The sequence below is a fragment of the Nycticebus coucang genome, chromosome 12 (genome assembly GCF_027406575.1).
Source record: "Nycticebus coucang isolate mNycCou1 chromosome 12, mNycCou1.pri, whole genome shotgun sequence".
In the NCBI taxonomy this organism is placed as follows: domain Eukaryota; kingdom Metazoa; phylum Chordata; class Mammalia; order Primates; family Lorisidae; genus Nycticebus; species Nycticebus coucang.
The window spans coordinates 18067826-18082068 of record NC_069791.1 but is presented as its reverse complement, the minus strand read 5'-3'; the positions used below and the strand labels follow the sequence as shown (position 1 = coordinate 18082068).

Here is a 14243-nt window from a genome sequence, read left to right as displayed (position 1 = left end):
TCACTCATCTCCCTCATCTCGTCCAGATTCCAGCCCCTTGTATGCCTTCTGTGTTCTTTCAAACATGTACATGGCACATGGCCAGCTTCTCTGTCCCCACCAGCCTCTGACTTCCCCGGAAGGGCTCTTTCTCTCCCCTCCAAGGCTCTGCAGACTGGGCTAGCTCTCTCTGACCTTGAGAGACTTCTACCATCTAATGCTATTCATATGAATAGCTCAAGAGTGCCAGCTTTGTCTCTTTACTTTGTTTGCATTCTCTGTAGACATCTTGACTCAGGCTGAGCTTTTTCTAACGCATTTACAATTAAGATAATGTTGGGTTGTTGAACGTTTCTTTCTTTGTTTTTCCTTCTCTACATCTCGCTTTGTGTTTTTTTCTCTCTCATCTCTCATTTCTCAATTTCCCTTCCTGGGGCTAATGATAGTTTAATTATTTCTCTTCCCATTGGGTCCAAAGTCATCCCCATGGAACTTGCAAGCTAGTGACAGGAGACAGAGTCAGTGTTTGGGACTACCCAGGCTTGCCCCTCAGGACCCGGCCACCCTGGGTGCTCCCCATCATACTCCACCACACATCATCTCCAGGCCCTTCCAAATGAAGCAACTTCCCACTGGACCCAGGGATACTCACATCATCACCAGGTTTTCCAGGGGGGCCAGGAGGACCACGGGGACCCATAGGACCCTATAAACAAAGTAAGGGGGTTAAGAGATGGTTAGAAGGGGAAAATTCCTGGTCAGTGGTCAAAACACTGGGATATTAGTCTTGGAAGTCAGTTCTCCCGTAAGGAAGAAAGATGCAGAGAGTGGGCTCGGCACCTATAGCTCAGCAGCTAGGGCGCCAGCCACATACAGGAGGGCTGGCGGGTTCAAACCCAGCCTGGGCCTGATAAAAAAAGCAACAGTGACAACTACAACAAAAAAAATAGCTGGGTGGCTCAGTGCCCATAGCTCAGTGAGTAGGGTGCTGGCCACATGCACTGAGACTGGCGGATTCAAGCCTAGCCCGGGCCTGCTAAACAACAATGACAACTGGAACAAAAAAATAGCTGGGCATTGTGGTGGGGCATTGTGGGGCCTGCTAAACAACAATGACAACTGGAACAAAAAAATAGCTGGGCATTGTGGTGGGGCATTGTGTAGTCCCAGTTCCTCAGGAGGCTGAGGCAAGGGAATTGCTTAAGCCCTGGCATTTGAGGTTGCTATGAGCTGTGATGCCATGGCACTCTACCAAGGGCAACATAGAGAAACTCTGTCTTAAAAAAAAAAAAAAAGGCTCGGCACCTATAGCTCAAGCGGCTAAGGTGCCAGCTAGGTACACTAGAGCTGCAGGTTCGAATCCAGCCTGGGCCTGCCAAACAACGACAACTACAACAAAAAAATAGCCAGGCATTGTGGCGGGCGCCTCAGCTACTTGGGAGCCTGAGGCAAGAGAATCACTTAAGCCCAGGAGTTGAAGGTTGCTGTGATGCCACGGCACTCTACCCAGGGTGACAGCTTGAGGTTCTTTCTGGAAAGAAGAAAATAAAAGGAAAGGAAAGGAAAGGGAAGGAAAGAAGAAAAAAAAGAAAGATGCAGAAAGTGGAGCAAAGGTGCAGAGATCTCAACAGGAGGCTGGGTGACATGGAAGGGATGTTAGGATAGAGTTTCTGGTGGTCCTTGCTATGTTTGGCTCTTTGTCTCTCTCCATAGCTAAGAAGTGACATTTGGACTTCCTCTGGGCCACCATACTGTGGAAAAGAATTGGGAGAGCCTGGGAGGGGACAGCAGCAGGGTCCCAGTGGTCTGTCATTAAAGAGGGAACAGGTAGAGGTACTCACAGAGACGCCAGGTTCACCGGGTTCACCAGGATTGCCTTGAAATCCTTGAGGTCCCTAAAAAGTAAAGTGAAGACACCAGTTGACTCCCACAAACTGTGCTAAGGCATCGGAAAGTTTGACAATCATCTGTGACACCACCAAAAGGAAAGGGCTCAGTACTTACAGGAGCACCAGCAGGGCCTGGAGGTCCACGAGGTCCCATGGGGCCCTGCATTGGGACAGAAAATGGGAGATTTACTGGAAATGCTTCCCAATGGCCTCTAATGTGCCAACCTCCTCTCAGCCAAAAGCCCAAAGGACAAGAAGTTACTCTGTGCGCAGGGGGCCCTAAAGTGGCTGTTCCCTCTCATTTCCCACTCCTCATGCAACAATCTATTTTTATTTATAGGCACCATTTGGACAGAGAAGCTGGCCTTGCTTTGTCCTGGACAGCAGCCATATTTACTAAAGTCTGAGTTTCATTTAGCATGTGCCAAGTCAGAGCTGCAGGGCTAAGATTTCCTGCTGGAAGTCTGTGGATGCTGGAGAACAGTAGCTGCTGTCTGCATTCTTCAGTTCTCATTCCAACAGCAATAGCAACTGGCCTTCTAACAGATCAGCCTATATGCATGTCCCCATCCTCATTCTGCTCAGTCACTCCAGCGCATCATTAAAACTGGCATCCATCGCCATTAAAAACCAAATGCTCTGAGTAAACTGAATGAGAGGTTACATAACTTGTGAAGAAGAGCTGCTCTGAGCAATTACTGTAAAGCAGAGGTTGTCAGAGTCTCTGGCTCTACTAAGGGCCACCTCCTGCCATTCTGGCTGCAAAGAACTAGTGTCTTTTCTTACCATTGGTCCTTGCATTACTCCCATCTGGGCACCACCAGCCTTCTCATCAAATCCACCAGCCATCTGGGCAGCAAAGTTCTACAAATAAACCCAACAACATTAGGAGGTTGAAGGGCCCTAGGTATTTCCTACTTGGCTGAGTAAGCTCTATCTGGATGGAAATAGCTTCACTTAGATAAACTCTAATTGTTGGAAACTAAGCCATCATTGATCAGAATTACCAATGATGCTTGAAAAACAGTTTGGGTAAAGTGTTATTTGATGACAATGGCAAAATCATTTCCTGGAAGATGAAGTGTTATTTGGAGGAGTATCCCTTTCTTACATTTTATTCTATAAAATTATTTTATATCCTTAAATATGACTTATTTATGTAACATATATTGAGAAATATAACTAAAACATCACTTTGAAAAGTGTTCTTTATTTTCTAAGACTTTAATGCCCAGGAAAGTTCTAAACCAACAGTCTTGAACTATTTCAGCAAGCGATGTAGTAGGCGTCTGTTGAGCCCATTTAAGTTTAAGAATTTAAAACACAGCAAACATCAAAATGGCAAATCTGCAAGAACTGGGCAATAATATAATTTGTTGATTGGTTTGAGTCCACAGATGACTAGCCACACACACCTTCATTCAGTGGAGCTCTTTCATGAGAATGAATAGTTGCTTGGAATGTTCTTGGCAAGGATCATGAATAAATGTCTTCCAAGGACAGTGGTCACTCTTCTTCCAGGGAAGTACAAGTGCCCAGTCATCCTTCCTTCTAACCTTACACCCACTCCCAAGAATCAACCACATGGTGCCAGGAAGCCAGGTAACTGAAGACTTTCATTACAGAACCCCAGCAAGTGAAAAAAGTCAGCCTTTAGTGCCACAGTCTCATGCCTAATATGTGACTCCACTAAATTACGGGCCTGGAGGTGAAACCCATGGACAGGCTATGTACACACTGCTGGCAGCCCTGGGAACCAGCCAGGTAAGTGCAAGTAGCAATTTAGAAGCCACATTTCTGGAGAGACAGCCTAAAGGAAGGGGGAAATAAGGATACTTACTCCACCAAGCCCAGGGGGGCCAGGGGGACCAGGAGGACCAGGGGGGCCAGGATTTCCAGGGGTCCCAGGCTCTCCATCTCTGCCACGAGGTCCAGGGGCACCCTTGGCAGAAAGAGAAAAAGGCACCAATGTGAAGCAGTGTTTCTTCAAGAACCATCTGTCTCTGGGCCACTGTTGAAAAAGTAGTCAGGCTCATGGTGGGCCTTGAAGGGCATGGGACGTGCAAAAGGGCTTAGCAACATTGCCCTCTACTCACTTTTTCACCTTTGTCACCACGATCACCTCTGGGGCCTTGTTCACCTGCAGGTCCCTGAAGGTAAAAAATTTGGTAAGATGACAGCAAGGCCAGGAGCCTGCAGATCCATAACTCAGATGCAGTGAGGAAGAAATGGAGGAAGAGACTCCCCCTTTCTTACCTGAGGCCCGGGAGGTCCTTTGGGTCCTACGATCTGTGAGAGAGAGACCCACAAGACAGCAAGTTAGAGGACACAGGGAAATGACCCAGGCAGAGCAGCAGATGGAACCCCACGTGTAAATAATTCATACTTACATCTTTGATGTCTCCGGGTTCTCCTTTCTGTCCCTGAAACACAAAACATTCACAGGATTAAGCCCTGCCAGCAACCCAGTGTCAAGGTACCCTTTGAAACAGACATCTTCTGATGTCTAAAGATTCACAGGGTGGGGCTGGGAATGGACTCAAGCCTGTAATCCTAGCACTCTGGAAGGCCAAGGCAGGTGGAATGCTTGAGCTCAGGAGTTGGAGAACAGCCTGAGCAAGAGCAAGACCCTGTCTCTACTGAAAATACAAAAACCAGCCAGGCATCATGGTGGGTGCCTTGTAGTCCCAGCTACTAGGGAGGCTGAGGCAAGAGGATGACTTGAGCCCAAAAGTTAGAGGTTGCTGTGAGCTGTGATGATACCCAGGGCAACAGAGTGAGACTCTGTCTCAACAAAAAGAATCACAGGCTGCATTGGCATAGCATTGCTTCTAAAAACGGAAGTATAAAGGCAAAAAAAAGGAGAAGGGAAAAAGAAGGAGGAGGAGAAAAAGGAGGAGGAGAAAAAGGAAGCCCTTACCTTTGGTCCTGGTGGCCCTGAAAGGGGGGAAAAGGAAAGAAAAAGAAGGTAAGAATTATCAGATGGAAAAGTCCTAGTTCTTGTCACTTAAATACTCTTTAAAGGGTCAAACAAAGAGGGGACACAACCAAGAAAGGAGGCAGCTTCCTGAACCCCTCCATTGGGGAGTTGGGGTTGCTGAAGACCCACTGAGGAATGGAGGTAACCCAGACTTTGTTATTCACTGAGCAGACAGCCTGCAGTGAAAGGGACAAGGGCAGCACAGAGAGAAAACAAAGAGCTCCAGATCTAATCAGCCACCCAAAGCAAGCAGGGGAGATTCAGGCTCTTTTCCCCCACAGGGTAGGAACCCCTTCCCAAATCCCAAGCCATCCCAGAAGAAGAGTTAGGTACTTAGAAACGTCTTACATTACAGCTGGGTCTCCTTGAAGCAAGCACAAAAAAAAAGGAAAGGAAAAAAAAAGAAACAGTAGAGCACAGGAGTTATACAGAGCATTGCAGCCAGTGCCATCCCAACTCAATAACCCTCCCCATCAAGCAGCAAAATGGTAAAAGCCATCAACACTTTGCTCACATGGGCCCCTCTGAAAAGATCTGGGAATCTGTTGCATAAAGGAGCCAGTGCTGGCCAAGTGTTAAGGAAAGGCAACTTCTCACTTCCCTTTCACCTCCTTCGACAGGAAAAGAACAGTGAGGGCCACCCAAGAAACCTAGATGTGAGCACCCACTCATCCTGCAGTGAGACAGGATGTGTTTGAGTGCTGGGGAGGGGTCGCCTGTACATATACCCCCACCTGCACTGGCTCTAGCTGGAAGTTAGTAATTACTCGCCAGAGTGCAAGCCCTATCTCCACCCTTCCCCACTGACACTTTCAGAACTCATCCCCTCCCAATCCTATTAACTTGCTTCTTCATTGGTGGTTACCTCCAAGAGAGGTAATAGCAAAGAGGAAACTACCACCAATGTTCCACACCTCAAAAAGTGAGCCTGCGTCCTGTTTCCCCACTAGCTGGCAGGGGTTTCTCTGCACTGAAGACCATATGTACTTGGAGGTCTTCTAAGGAGATAAGGAGCAAGTGATGGGGGAGGAATTTATTCATGCTTTGGCCAGACAGAGCATTTGATCTCCGCTGTGGCTCTAGTAATTTGCAGAGGTGATTCCAGAGAGGATACGTTTTTTGGAATCACATCTGTACTTCCATGTGTCTGGGAAGCAGATTTTTTGGGGGGGAGGAATTGGGCAAGGAAAGTGTTTGCTAGTGCCTCAGGCTCTCTCAGTTTCAATCTGTAAGTGAGAAGTGGCCTTTCCTTTATGCCCCAGCTGCTGGGGTCCCATGGATAACCAGCCTCTCTGCTTTGCAGAGATGCCCAGCATCTATGGGAGGGTGTTTGCTGTGCCTGCAAGTAATTTATTTATGTTGAATAGGAAATAAATAAATTACAACCACTGGCAGTGGCGAGGTCAGTTGGGCAGATGGGGCAGCACTCTCCGAAGGGGATCTCAGGACTGAGGCAGTCTTTCACATCTTCACAGATTATGTCATCGCAGAGGACAGTCCCAGTGTCACAGACACAGATCCGGCAGGGCTCAGGCTTCCACACATCCTTATCATTATACCTCTGCCCATCCTGCACACAGCTGCCAGCCTCCTCTGTAGGAGGGGGGTGCAAGGGAAGCAGAGAGCCAAGGGAAGGAGTGGGTAGGGAGCCAGAAAAGAAAAAGAAAAAGGTTGCAGTCAACGTGATATAACTCCAATGCTGAAGAGCATGGGCGGGCCATCTGAACATAGAGAAATTAAACATTACTTTTCTAAAGCATCATTCTTACTTTCATGTATTCAACGAATATTTATTAGGTATTTTACACCATTCTATTATTCACCAGTGAAAATCCTGTTCCAGCAATAAAAGTGAGGGGGCTACTACACCATATTCTCTTCACCCGTCTAGTATAGGGGGACTTGGTGGGGTGGGGGACAGACTGGAGGATGATTAGGAGAGGAGACGAGACTCTGAACCGGCACTCTGGGACCATAATGAGAGAAGAGAAGGAAAAACGCTGAGACCAGCCCAGGAGCAGAAAAGACTTCTTTTTTCTGTCTTCCTAGGAGTTACGGGATTTGTTAAAATGCAACTGACAGCTTAAATTCTACCTACAAAAATTAGACTCCATAAAGAACCAGAGTCCACAAATGGATGTAGGCGAATGAGGAAGGGGGCGGGGGTGAAAGGAGGACCTGTTAAAATTAGGATCTTGTCCCATCCTTTGAACCGTAATAGAATTAGGACTAATTTGAGAAGGAGGATGGATCCATCAAACAATACCCCTGGGACTCAGGAAGGCTAAGAAGTGGCTCCGGAGGAGAGCAGGGCCAGGGCCTGGTGCTGACCTCCAGCTGCAGCCCTCCCCAGAGCCCTGTCTCCATGTGAAGACAGACTCCAATTTGGAGAGGAGGGAGCTTTGAATGCCTGGCCTGGCCTCGTCCAGGAATGCAGAGGAAGAATAGCAGGTCCCTCTCCACAAGCGCCCTGCCGTCTGGAATTCGTGCTGCAAATGAAACCTGTGCTGACAAGAGCGTCACTCGGCGGCCAAGGACTGAAGAGCCCGCACCACGTGCCAGGGAGCGCCCTGCGCTGTTTTTCTCATCAAAATCCCCAAAGCAATGGCAGCAGCAGGGAATGAATAATAGGAAAGAGCCACAAACTCGGTGGGCGGAGGAATAGTGAAAATCTAGAGATAAACGTTTTTTCTGTCTTTTCCACTAGGAAAAAAAAAATCCACCTCGCCTTTAGGCAAGATAATCACGGGGTGGGTGGGGGAACCCAGGGAAAATACCGAAGCTGCTGGGACACACCCACCGCTAAAACAGCTGGGGCAACCGAGAGCAGGCAGAGAGGAAGGTGTAGAAAGAAGGCGGCCGTCGGTTAATGATCTGCAGCCCGGACTGAAAGAGCCTCCAGCCCTTAGAGGAGACCCCTCCACCCCCAGGGCTGGGGGAGGAGAGAGGGGAAACATCGGGAGAAGGTGCACTCTGCCCGCGAGTCAGATTTCCTGGGCAGGGCGGCCCGGGATGCGCGGCGCAGGGGCCCGGGAGTGAGAGCCGCTGCGAGCCTCTTTGTGGCTGCGGCCCTGGACGCGGCTCGCCCACGACGAGCTGGGAGAGTGAAAAGTGGGATTAAATGACTGCCTCAGAAAGGAGCCAGCACCGTAACTGGATCCCCTAGGTGCGGACGGAGGAGACCAGCACCACCATAATTACTGCTGGAAAACGGCTGCCGATAGCATCCCGGCGCGCCCGATCCGGTTCCCCTCATTACCGCAGCGCTGTATAAGTGATTCTTTGTGGCAGGCCAATTAAAAAGCTACCTCTTTCGGGGAACTGTTTTGCTTTGCCGCAGCTTTGCGCAGAGCTGGAGCCCGGGAGGTGGACAGGGGGGCATTGTGGGAGAGGGGGTCGTGGAGTCCGGGGGAGCCCACCGGACCTCGCCTCTCATGAATGGGGCTTTTCTCGAGCGCACACAGAGCCCGATTCACAGGTCTCCGCGAGGAACCAGTTTAAATAAATACGGGCAGCGTTTCAGCCCCATCTGGAAGCCATCGCTGCCAATCTCCCAACGCAAACAAGCCTCACAAAGGAGGATTGAGATCTCTTCCCCGAGCCAGGGGCACTTTCCGAGGCTAGGGTTCTGAAATGCAGATGTGGGTCAAAGACGCTGCCGCCAGTTTCCCAACCTCGCGGGAGGATGGAGAGGGGGCGTGGCCGAGCTCCAGGTTTCTGACGTTCCGGGCGTCCACGCAGACTGTGCGCCTTTCCCCACGTCACGTCTTTGAATCCGCTGACCCCGGGCGCTGGGGCGGGGGGCGGGGGCGGTGGTTACGGAGGTGGGGTGCTCCAGGGCGCAAAATCAGCCGCTCAGACGCAGAATCACGCTCCCCCAGGGAGGAGGGGGAGGAGCGACTGTAAAGTTTGGTCCCAAAAAACTGTGGAATTCACTCCTTCCCGGGAAGGATGCGGCGGGGACAGCGCTCTGCCACCAGATGGGGAAAGTGGAGAATTATTTTAGAGTCACCCTGCTAATTCCATTTCGTACTAAGGCAGAGGTCAGTCAGAAAGACATTTTGCAGGTGTATGCTTGCAAATTTAGGACAAAAGTATGGTCAGTCTGACTTGGGCCCGGTATAGACACGCCATATTCCTCCAATGCTGAGGAGCACGCCTCAGGTTTAGCGCACTACAGGGAGACCAGGCCAGAGGCTCCTGCCCCCGGCTTCCCGCAGCTGCTCGGAGGGCTCCAACCCTGCCCCTCCGTGCTAATAAACGAAAAGTTCGCCGGGGCCCGCCGCCTTGCAAACCAGGAGACATCCTGGTAGCAGGAGAAAGAGTGCAGAGCCTCCAAGGCAGAGGGACTTTGATCCCTTCACCCCCCACCCCGCAAAGAGTTCCCCCTGCGATTGATTTACAATCTGTAAGATACAAAGACAGGGCTAGAATCCCAGGCATCGGAAACGTGCCCAAACACGTGGAAAAAAAAAATCTCTCTACCTAATACACTTTCCAGGCTTCATTTGTCCTGAATATAATCCCAGACCGTGTACCTTACCAAAGAAGGGGTAGAAAGGTGCGGTCCAAACCGCCTTTAGACCATTCTACAACAGGAATCTCTAACTATATTCGGTTAAAATGGTTGTAGTAATAGACCAGCCCTGCCCCCTTCTGCTACACACACACACCACACACCCCCAACACACACCCGCCGCCGCGGCCTGGCTCGGTGAGTTCCAGAAACTTAGAAAAGTAACTCATTGTAGCGTCATGGAGGGGAAAAGGGAGGGGGAAAGACGGCGAGGAGGGGCGCTATTTTCGGGGGCATTTGAAAAGCACTGTCTAGTTGGAATGTTATCGCCTTTCAGATGGCTTCTCCTACGGAAAGTTTTTGTACCCTTTATCAATCAGAAGAATGGCAGAGGGAAAGGCGTTATGCAGCCAAGGGCTGCACCTTGCTCCAGGGCCAGCTGAGAGGGGCAGGGAATCCGAGAGAGGCGCAGAGGTCTTCAAGTGCCTCCTGGAAGTCTTTCCTTGTGGCTTCAGATTTCCACCCAATAGTGTTAGAATGCTAGTCCCCGTTGTCTAACGTCCCTTTGAGCCCCCCAGCCACCAACCCCCGACAGACTATGAAGTCAGCCCTTTTGGCGTTTTCTGGCCCCCTCGCTCGTGCTCGCTCCTGCTTCTCCTAAGTTTGATGGGCAGTGATCTGTGTTGCCGAACTCGGGTCGCTGGGCTAGGCGAGTGGCGTGCATGTGCGCCTAATTATCAAAACTCTGGGAAAGGCCCGTTGGTATCTGCGTGCAAATCTCTCCGACTGACATTGCAAGTTCAATATTCTTGTGCAATGTAGGAACCCAAAAAAGCCTCCACCTGTGACCCCTGAAAGCTCTGGGACCGAGACCTCGACTCGTACAACTCCACTCGGCCAACTCCTGCACATCTTTCACCTGAATCTGGGCGCCCTAGGACCCGCGGAGCCGTGCTAACCCGGCCCTTGCAGGCTCCAGAGTGGGAGGGCCAGGGAGGAGGATGCTGAGGGACGGACGGAAGGAAGGCAAGCAGGGACGGCGGGCGACTTACGGACATCCTGGCCCTGACACCGAAGGACAGCGGCGACAAGCAGCGTCAGCAGCACCAACTTCTGGGGAGCCCCGAGGCGGATCATGGCTCCCCGCGGGCTCTGGAGGAGCCGGGCCCGGGCGGAGCGCAGCGAGGCGGCAGGAGCACAACGCGGGTCCGGGTCTCTACCGCGCCCTCATGCAGGAGGCCCTTGGAGCTGGAGTAAGAGGCGGGAGACCGGCAGCCCAGCGATGCTCTGCGTCTTCTCCCCGCCGCCGCGCCCGTTATATGCGCCCGGCCCCTTTCGAGGCTGGCGAACTCGCCCAAACCGCGGGCCGCCCCCGGCCCCCAGCTGGGCTGTAACCTGAGACCCCGCCCCGTAGCCCGCCCCGGCCCCGCCAGAGCCCGCACCTGCCGGCCGGCCCCCACTCTCGGCGAGTCCTGCTGCCCGCCCCCTACCCCTAGTGTGCAGAGTTGCTGATCCGGTGGGGCGCAGAGATGGCCGGGTCTCCCCCGACCCAGGGCAGCGGCAGCCCCCTCTGACCACAGGCGGCAATGGGGGCCTCTGGCCCCTCCCCCCGGAGTTCTGCCGAGGTTGGAGGGGAGGGGGGTGTTTGCAGAGGCTCAGGCCGCGAGCCCGGGACCAAGGACGGAAAAGACTTGGGAGGGAGGAGGCAAAGCCAGTAGAAAAGGGGGGGCCGGAGAGACACAGTGTTGGGCACTTGGGATGGAGACAGGGAGGAACCCACGAAGTTATCTGAAGCTCTAAATCTTAGAGACGGGATAGCTGAGCCAGGTTTGAGGGGCTGCCCAGACCTATCTTCTAATCTATCCCCTTTGCGTAGTACGTGGCCCCTGGACTCCCACCTGGAGGTTCAGAGCAACAGCCTGCCCCCGCCCCCTCCATCCAGCTAAGCAATGAAAGAGCCTCCCCTGGTGCCTAGGCAGACGTTGGCCTGAGCGCTCCGCCAGGAAACGGGCCGGTGCGTTCAGCACAGAAGGAGACCTGTGTGAAGGTGTGGGGGACGGGGGCAGGCTCTGGGACGCGGACTGAAGGAGGTACAGAGAGCCGAGGGAGCCGAGACTAAACGGTGCACGCTGCCGGCTGTGGGAGACTGTCTAGTTCCAGGCTCAGACGTGGTGTCTGCTCTTCCTGGCCAGGGTCCGGAGTCCCTGGGGGCGTGGGCGCTGCCGGCCAGGGTAAAGCAACTCTGGCCAGGGATAGTTGGTCACTGCTGCGGCCCTGGCCAGGGAGCGAGGAAACTGCTCCAGCTGGACCGAGTTCTGTGAGCCCGGGGAGCAGCTCCAGAATTTCCTAGTTGGCCCCCTGGCCCTCCGTTTCCCGCCTCACCTCACCTTCCCTGGTGAGCGCCCTCCCGCCGCTTAGCCCAAAGATCCTTCTCCCGGACCCAGCTGAGCTCTTTTCTTGGTCTCTTGGTGCCTCCTTTGATACTAGAGATGAAAAGTTACCAAACAGGCCTTCCTGTTGAGATGACCCTGCAAAGAAATTTAGATAAAATGTAACTCAGAATTTGGGGTCTGGCTTAACCGGAACCTCCCCTACAAGACAGTTTAGTTTCCCTGGAGCTTTCCTCCTGGAAGCTGGGAGCACTTGGAAGAAACTACTTCTACTGCCCAGGCTTCAAGCTTTCATGAGGGGCTCTGGGCTTCCCCTGCCCCCCTCCCTTACTCCCTCATGCTTTGAAGCTTCTCCAGGTTGAGACTGGAGTTCCAAGTATGCAGAACTGAACTTTTGTGCAAATGTGCTGGCTGGAAAGGGAAATAACTCATTGTTTTAAAAAATGCCTCCATGCTTTGTCCAGTCTGGGTGGGATGGTGAAGGACCTTCCCTGGGCCTTCCTTGCCTGTTTTCCTATCCTATTTATTTATTTAGTATCCCATCCTCTTATTCAAGGCCTTGTACTAAGCTCTGGGCCCTTCCCCAGCTCCAACCTCTGCTAGGAGAAGGCTGGTCTCATCCCCACAGTGTCCCATGCCCACAGGACCTATCATCTCTACCTAGAAGGTTGAATGACCAAATCCCACAATTTCTCAAGATCCGCTAGGTTAAAGCCCCTCTGAGAAGTATTCTCTGATACCACTAGGATGCAAGGTCTCTCTGCCTTTCTGATCCCCCAGCATTTATAGCCTAAGCTATATATGATTTTGCAAAGTTTTCATCCCCCATCCCTGTATTCACTGGTCTTTATCTCATCAAGTCTGGGACAAGAACTGTACCTAGCACAACTTTAACACTTAGGAGGATTATGAAAGCCCATGTAAACTAATGATTTGATGCAAAATATGATTTATTGTATAAAACAAGCAATACAGAGGCAACTATAAAACTAGGCATTCACACAATTGATCTTAAATGCAAGTGGCCAAAAAAAAAAAAAACTCAATAGACAAAAAAGTTTGAGAGAAAACTCTAAAATATATGAAAAATATTGAAGCCTATTTCAAAATGATCTAGTTCAGTGAGCAGCAAAGTGATACAGACTTTCATTGCTAATTTGCTCTTCATTTCATCCTCTGTGATTCATCTTTGCCAATAGACTGTATTTACGTGTAAGAGCTCTGAATTCATTCCAGTAACCCTGGGCCGTCTGTGAATACAAGGTTTAGTTCTCCACTTGTTGTAGAAAAAGATTTCTTTCATCAGAAATAGGAATTGATTGTGGTATATGTACACCACGGAATATTATGCAGCCTTAAAAAGGTGGAGACTTTACCTCTTCATGTTTACATGGATGGAGATGGAACATATTCTTCTTAGCAAAGTATCCCAAGAATGGAAGAAATAGTATCCAATTTACTCAACCCTACTATGAAACTAATTTATAGCTTTCATATAACTATAGCCCAAGTATAGCCCAAGAAGAAGGGGAAAGAGGAGAGGAAGGGGAGGAGAGGGGGGAGGATGGGTGGAGAGAGGGTAACTGGTGGGAACACACCTACGGTGCATTTTACAAGGGTACATGTTAAATTTACTAAATGTAGAGTATAAATGTCTTAACACAATAACTAAGAAAATGCGCTGAAGGCTATGTTAACCAGTGTGATGAAAATATTTCAAATTGCATATAAAGCAGCACATTGCACCCCATGATTGCATTAATGTACACAGCTATGATTTAATAAAAAAAGGAAAAAAATAGGAATTGAAAAAAGCAAACTGAAATTTAAAATTTAAATTGACAAGCCCAAAATAAACTATGAAAATTACTTAAATTCTAAAACCAACTAAATACCAATATTAATATTTTGCCCACCCAAGAACCCAAAGAACTACAATTTTAAGACCTCTAATTTGTGACCCAAACTGAAATAGGACCTATATGTGGCAAAAAAAAAAAAACCCACAATCTGATCCCTGATTTAGACATTACTTATGCAGCAATCTTACCACTGAGAACATAGTTAAGAAACCAAATGAACATCTGAGTAGCCAGAATTTATGTTACAGGCTAAAGTTTATGCATTTTATGCATAGTCTCTCTTACTCTGAGTCTATTAATTCTTAGTTTAGGTATTGTATTAACAGTGTCACCTGACCTCACCAATTAGATGCAGAAAAATAGCAGTGAGATGGGAGCAGTTGTTGGATGAAAGCACAATGACAACAGCAGGAAAGGAATGGGAAAGGCGATATGAAGTTGACCCGATGCATACGAAATGTGAGAACTGGAGGTTACCAGGGTAAGTATAAACAGCCCTAAAGTCCTCGATGGTTCCAGGAAGTATCCTGATTTACAGCATCAGCTACACTCTCCGCAGTTCATAACGATGAACATAAATGTACAGCAAAATGTTAGCTGAAGTTTACTGTGATCTCTTTGAGGAGA

General features: G+C 50.1%; 1 protein-coding gene across 1 annotated transcript in view; it reads right to left on the bottom strand.

Moving 5' to 3' along the window:
• Window positions 1–10761, bottom strand: part of COL2A1 (collagen type II alpha 1 chain) — a 32240-nt gene extending 21479 nt beyond the window's left edge. The window contains exons 1-11 of the mRNA XM_053556462.1: window positions 10417–10761; window positions 6235–6441; window positions 4789–4805; window positions 4259–4291; window positions 4125–4157; window positions 3965–4018; window positions 3709–3810; window positions 2655–2732; window positions 1984–2028; window positions 1821–1874; window positions 632–685 (exon numbers count right to left, since the gene is read on the bottom strand). Coding sequence (XP_053412437.1) covers window positions 632–685; window positions 1821–1874; window positions 1984–2028; window positions 2655–2732; window positions 3709–3810; window positions 3965–4018; window positions 4125–4157; window positions 4259–4291; window positions 4789–4805; window positions 6235–6441; window positions 10417–10501 — 762 coding nt within the window. The 5' untranslated portion in view covers window positions 10502–10761. The remainder of the gene's footprint in view (window positions 1–631; window positions 686–1820; window positions 1875–1983; window positions 2029–2654; window positions 2733–3708; window positions 3811–3964; window positions 4019–4124; window positions 4158–4258; window positions 4292–4788; window positions 4806–6234; window positions 6442–10416) is intronic.
• Window positions 10762–14243: the final 3482 nt, after the last annotated feature.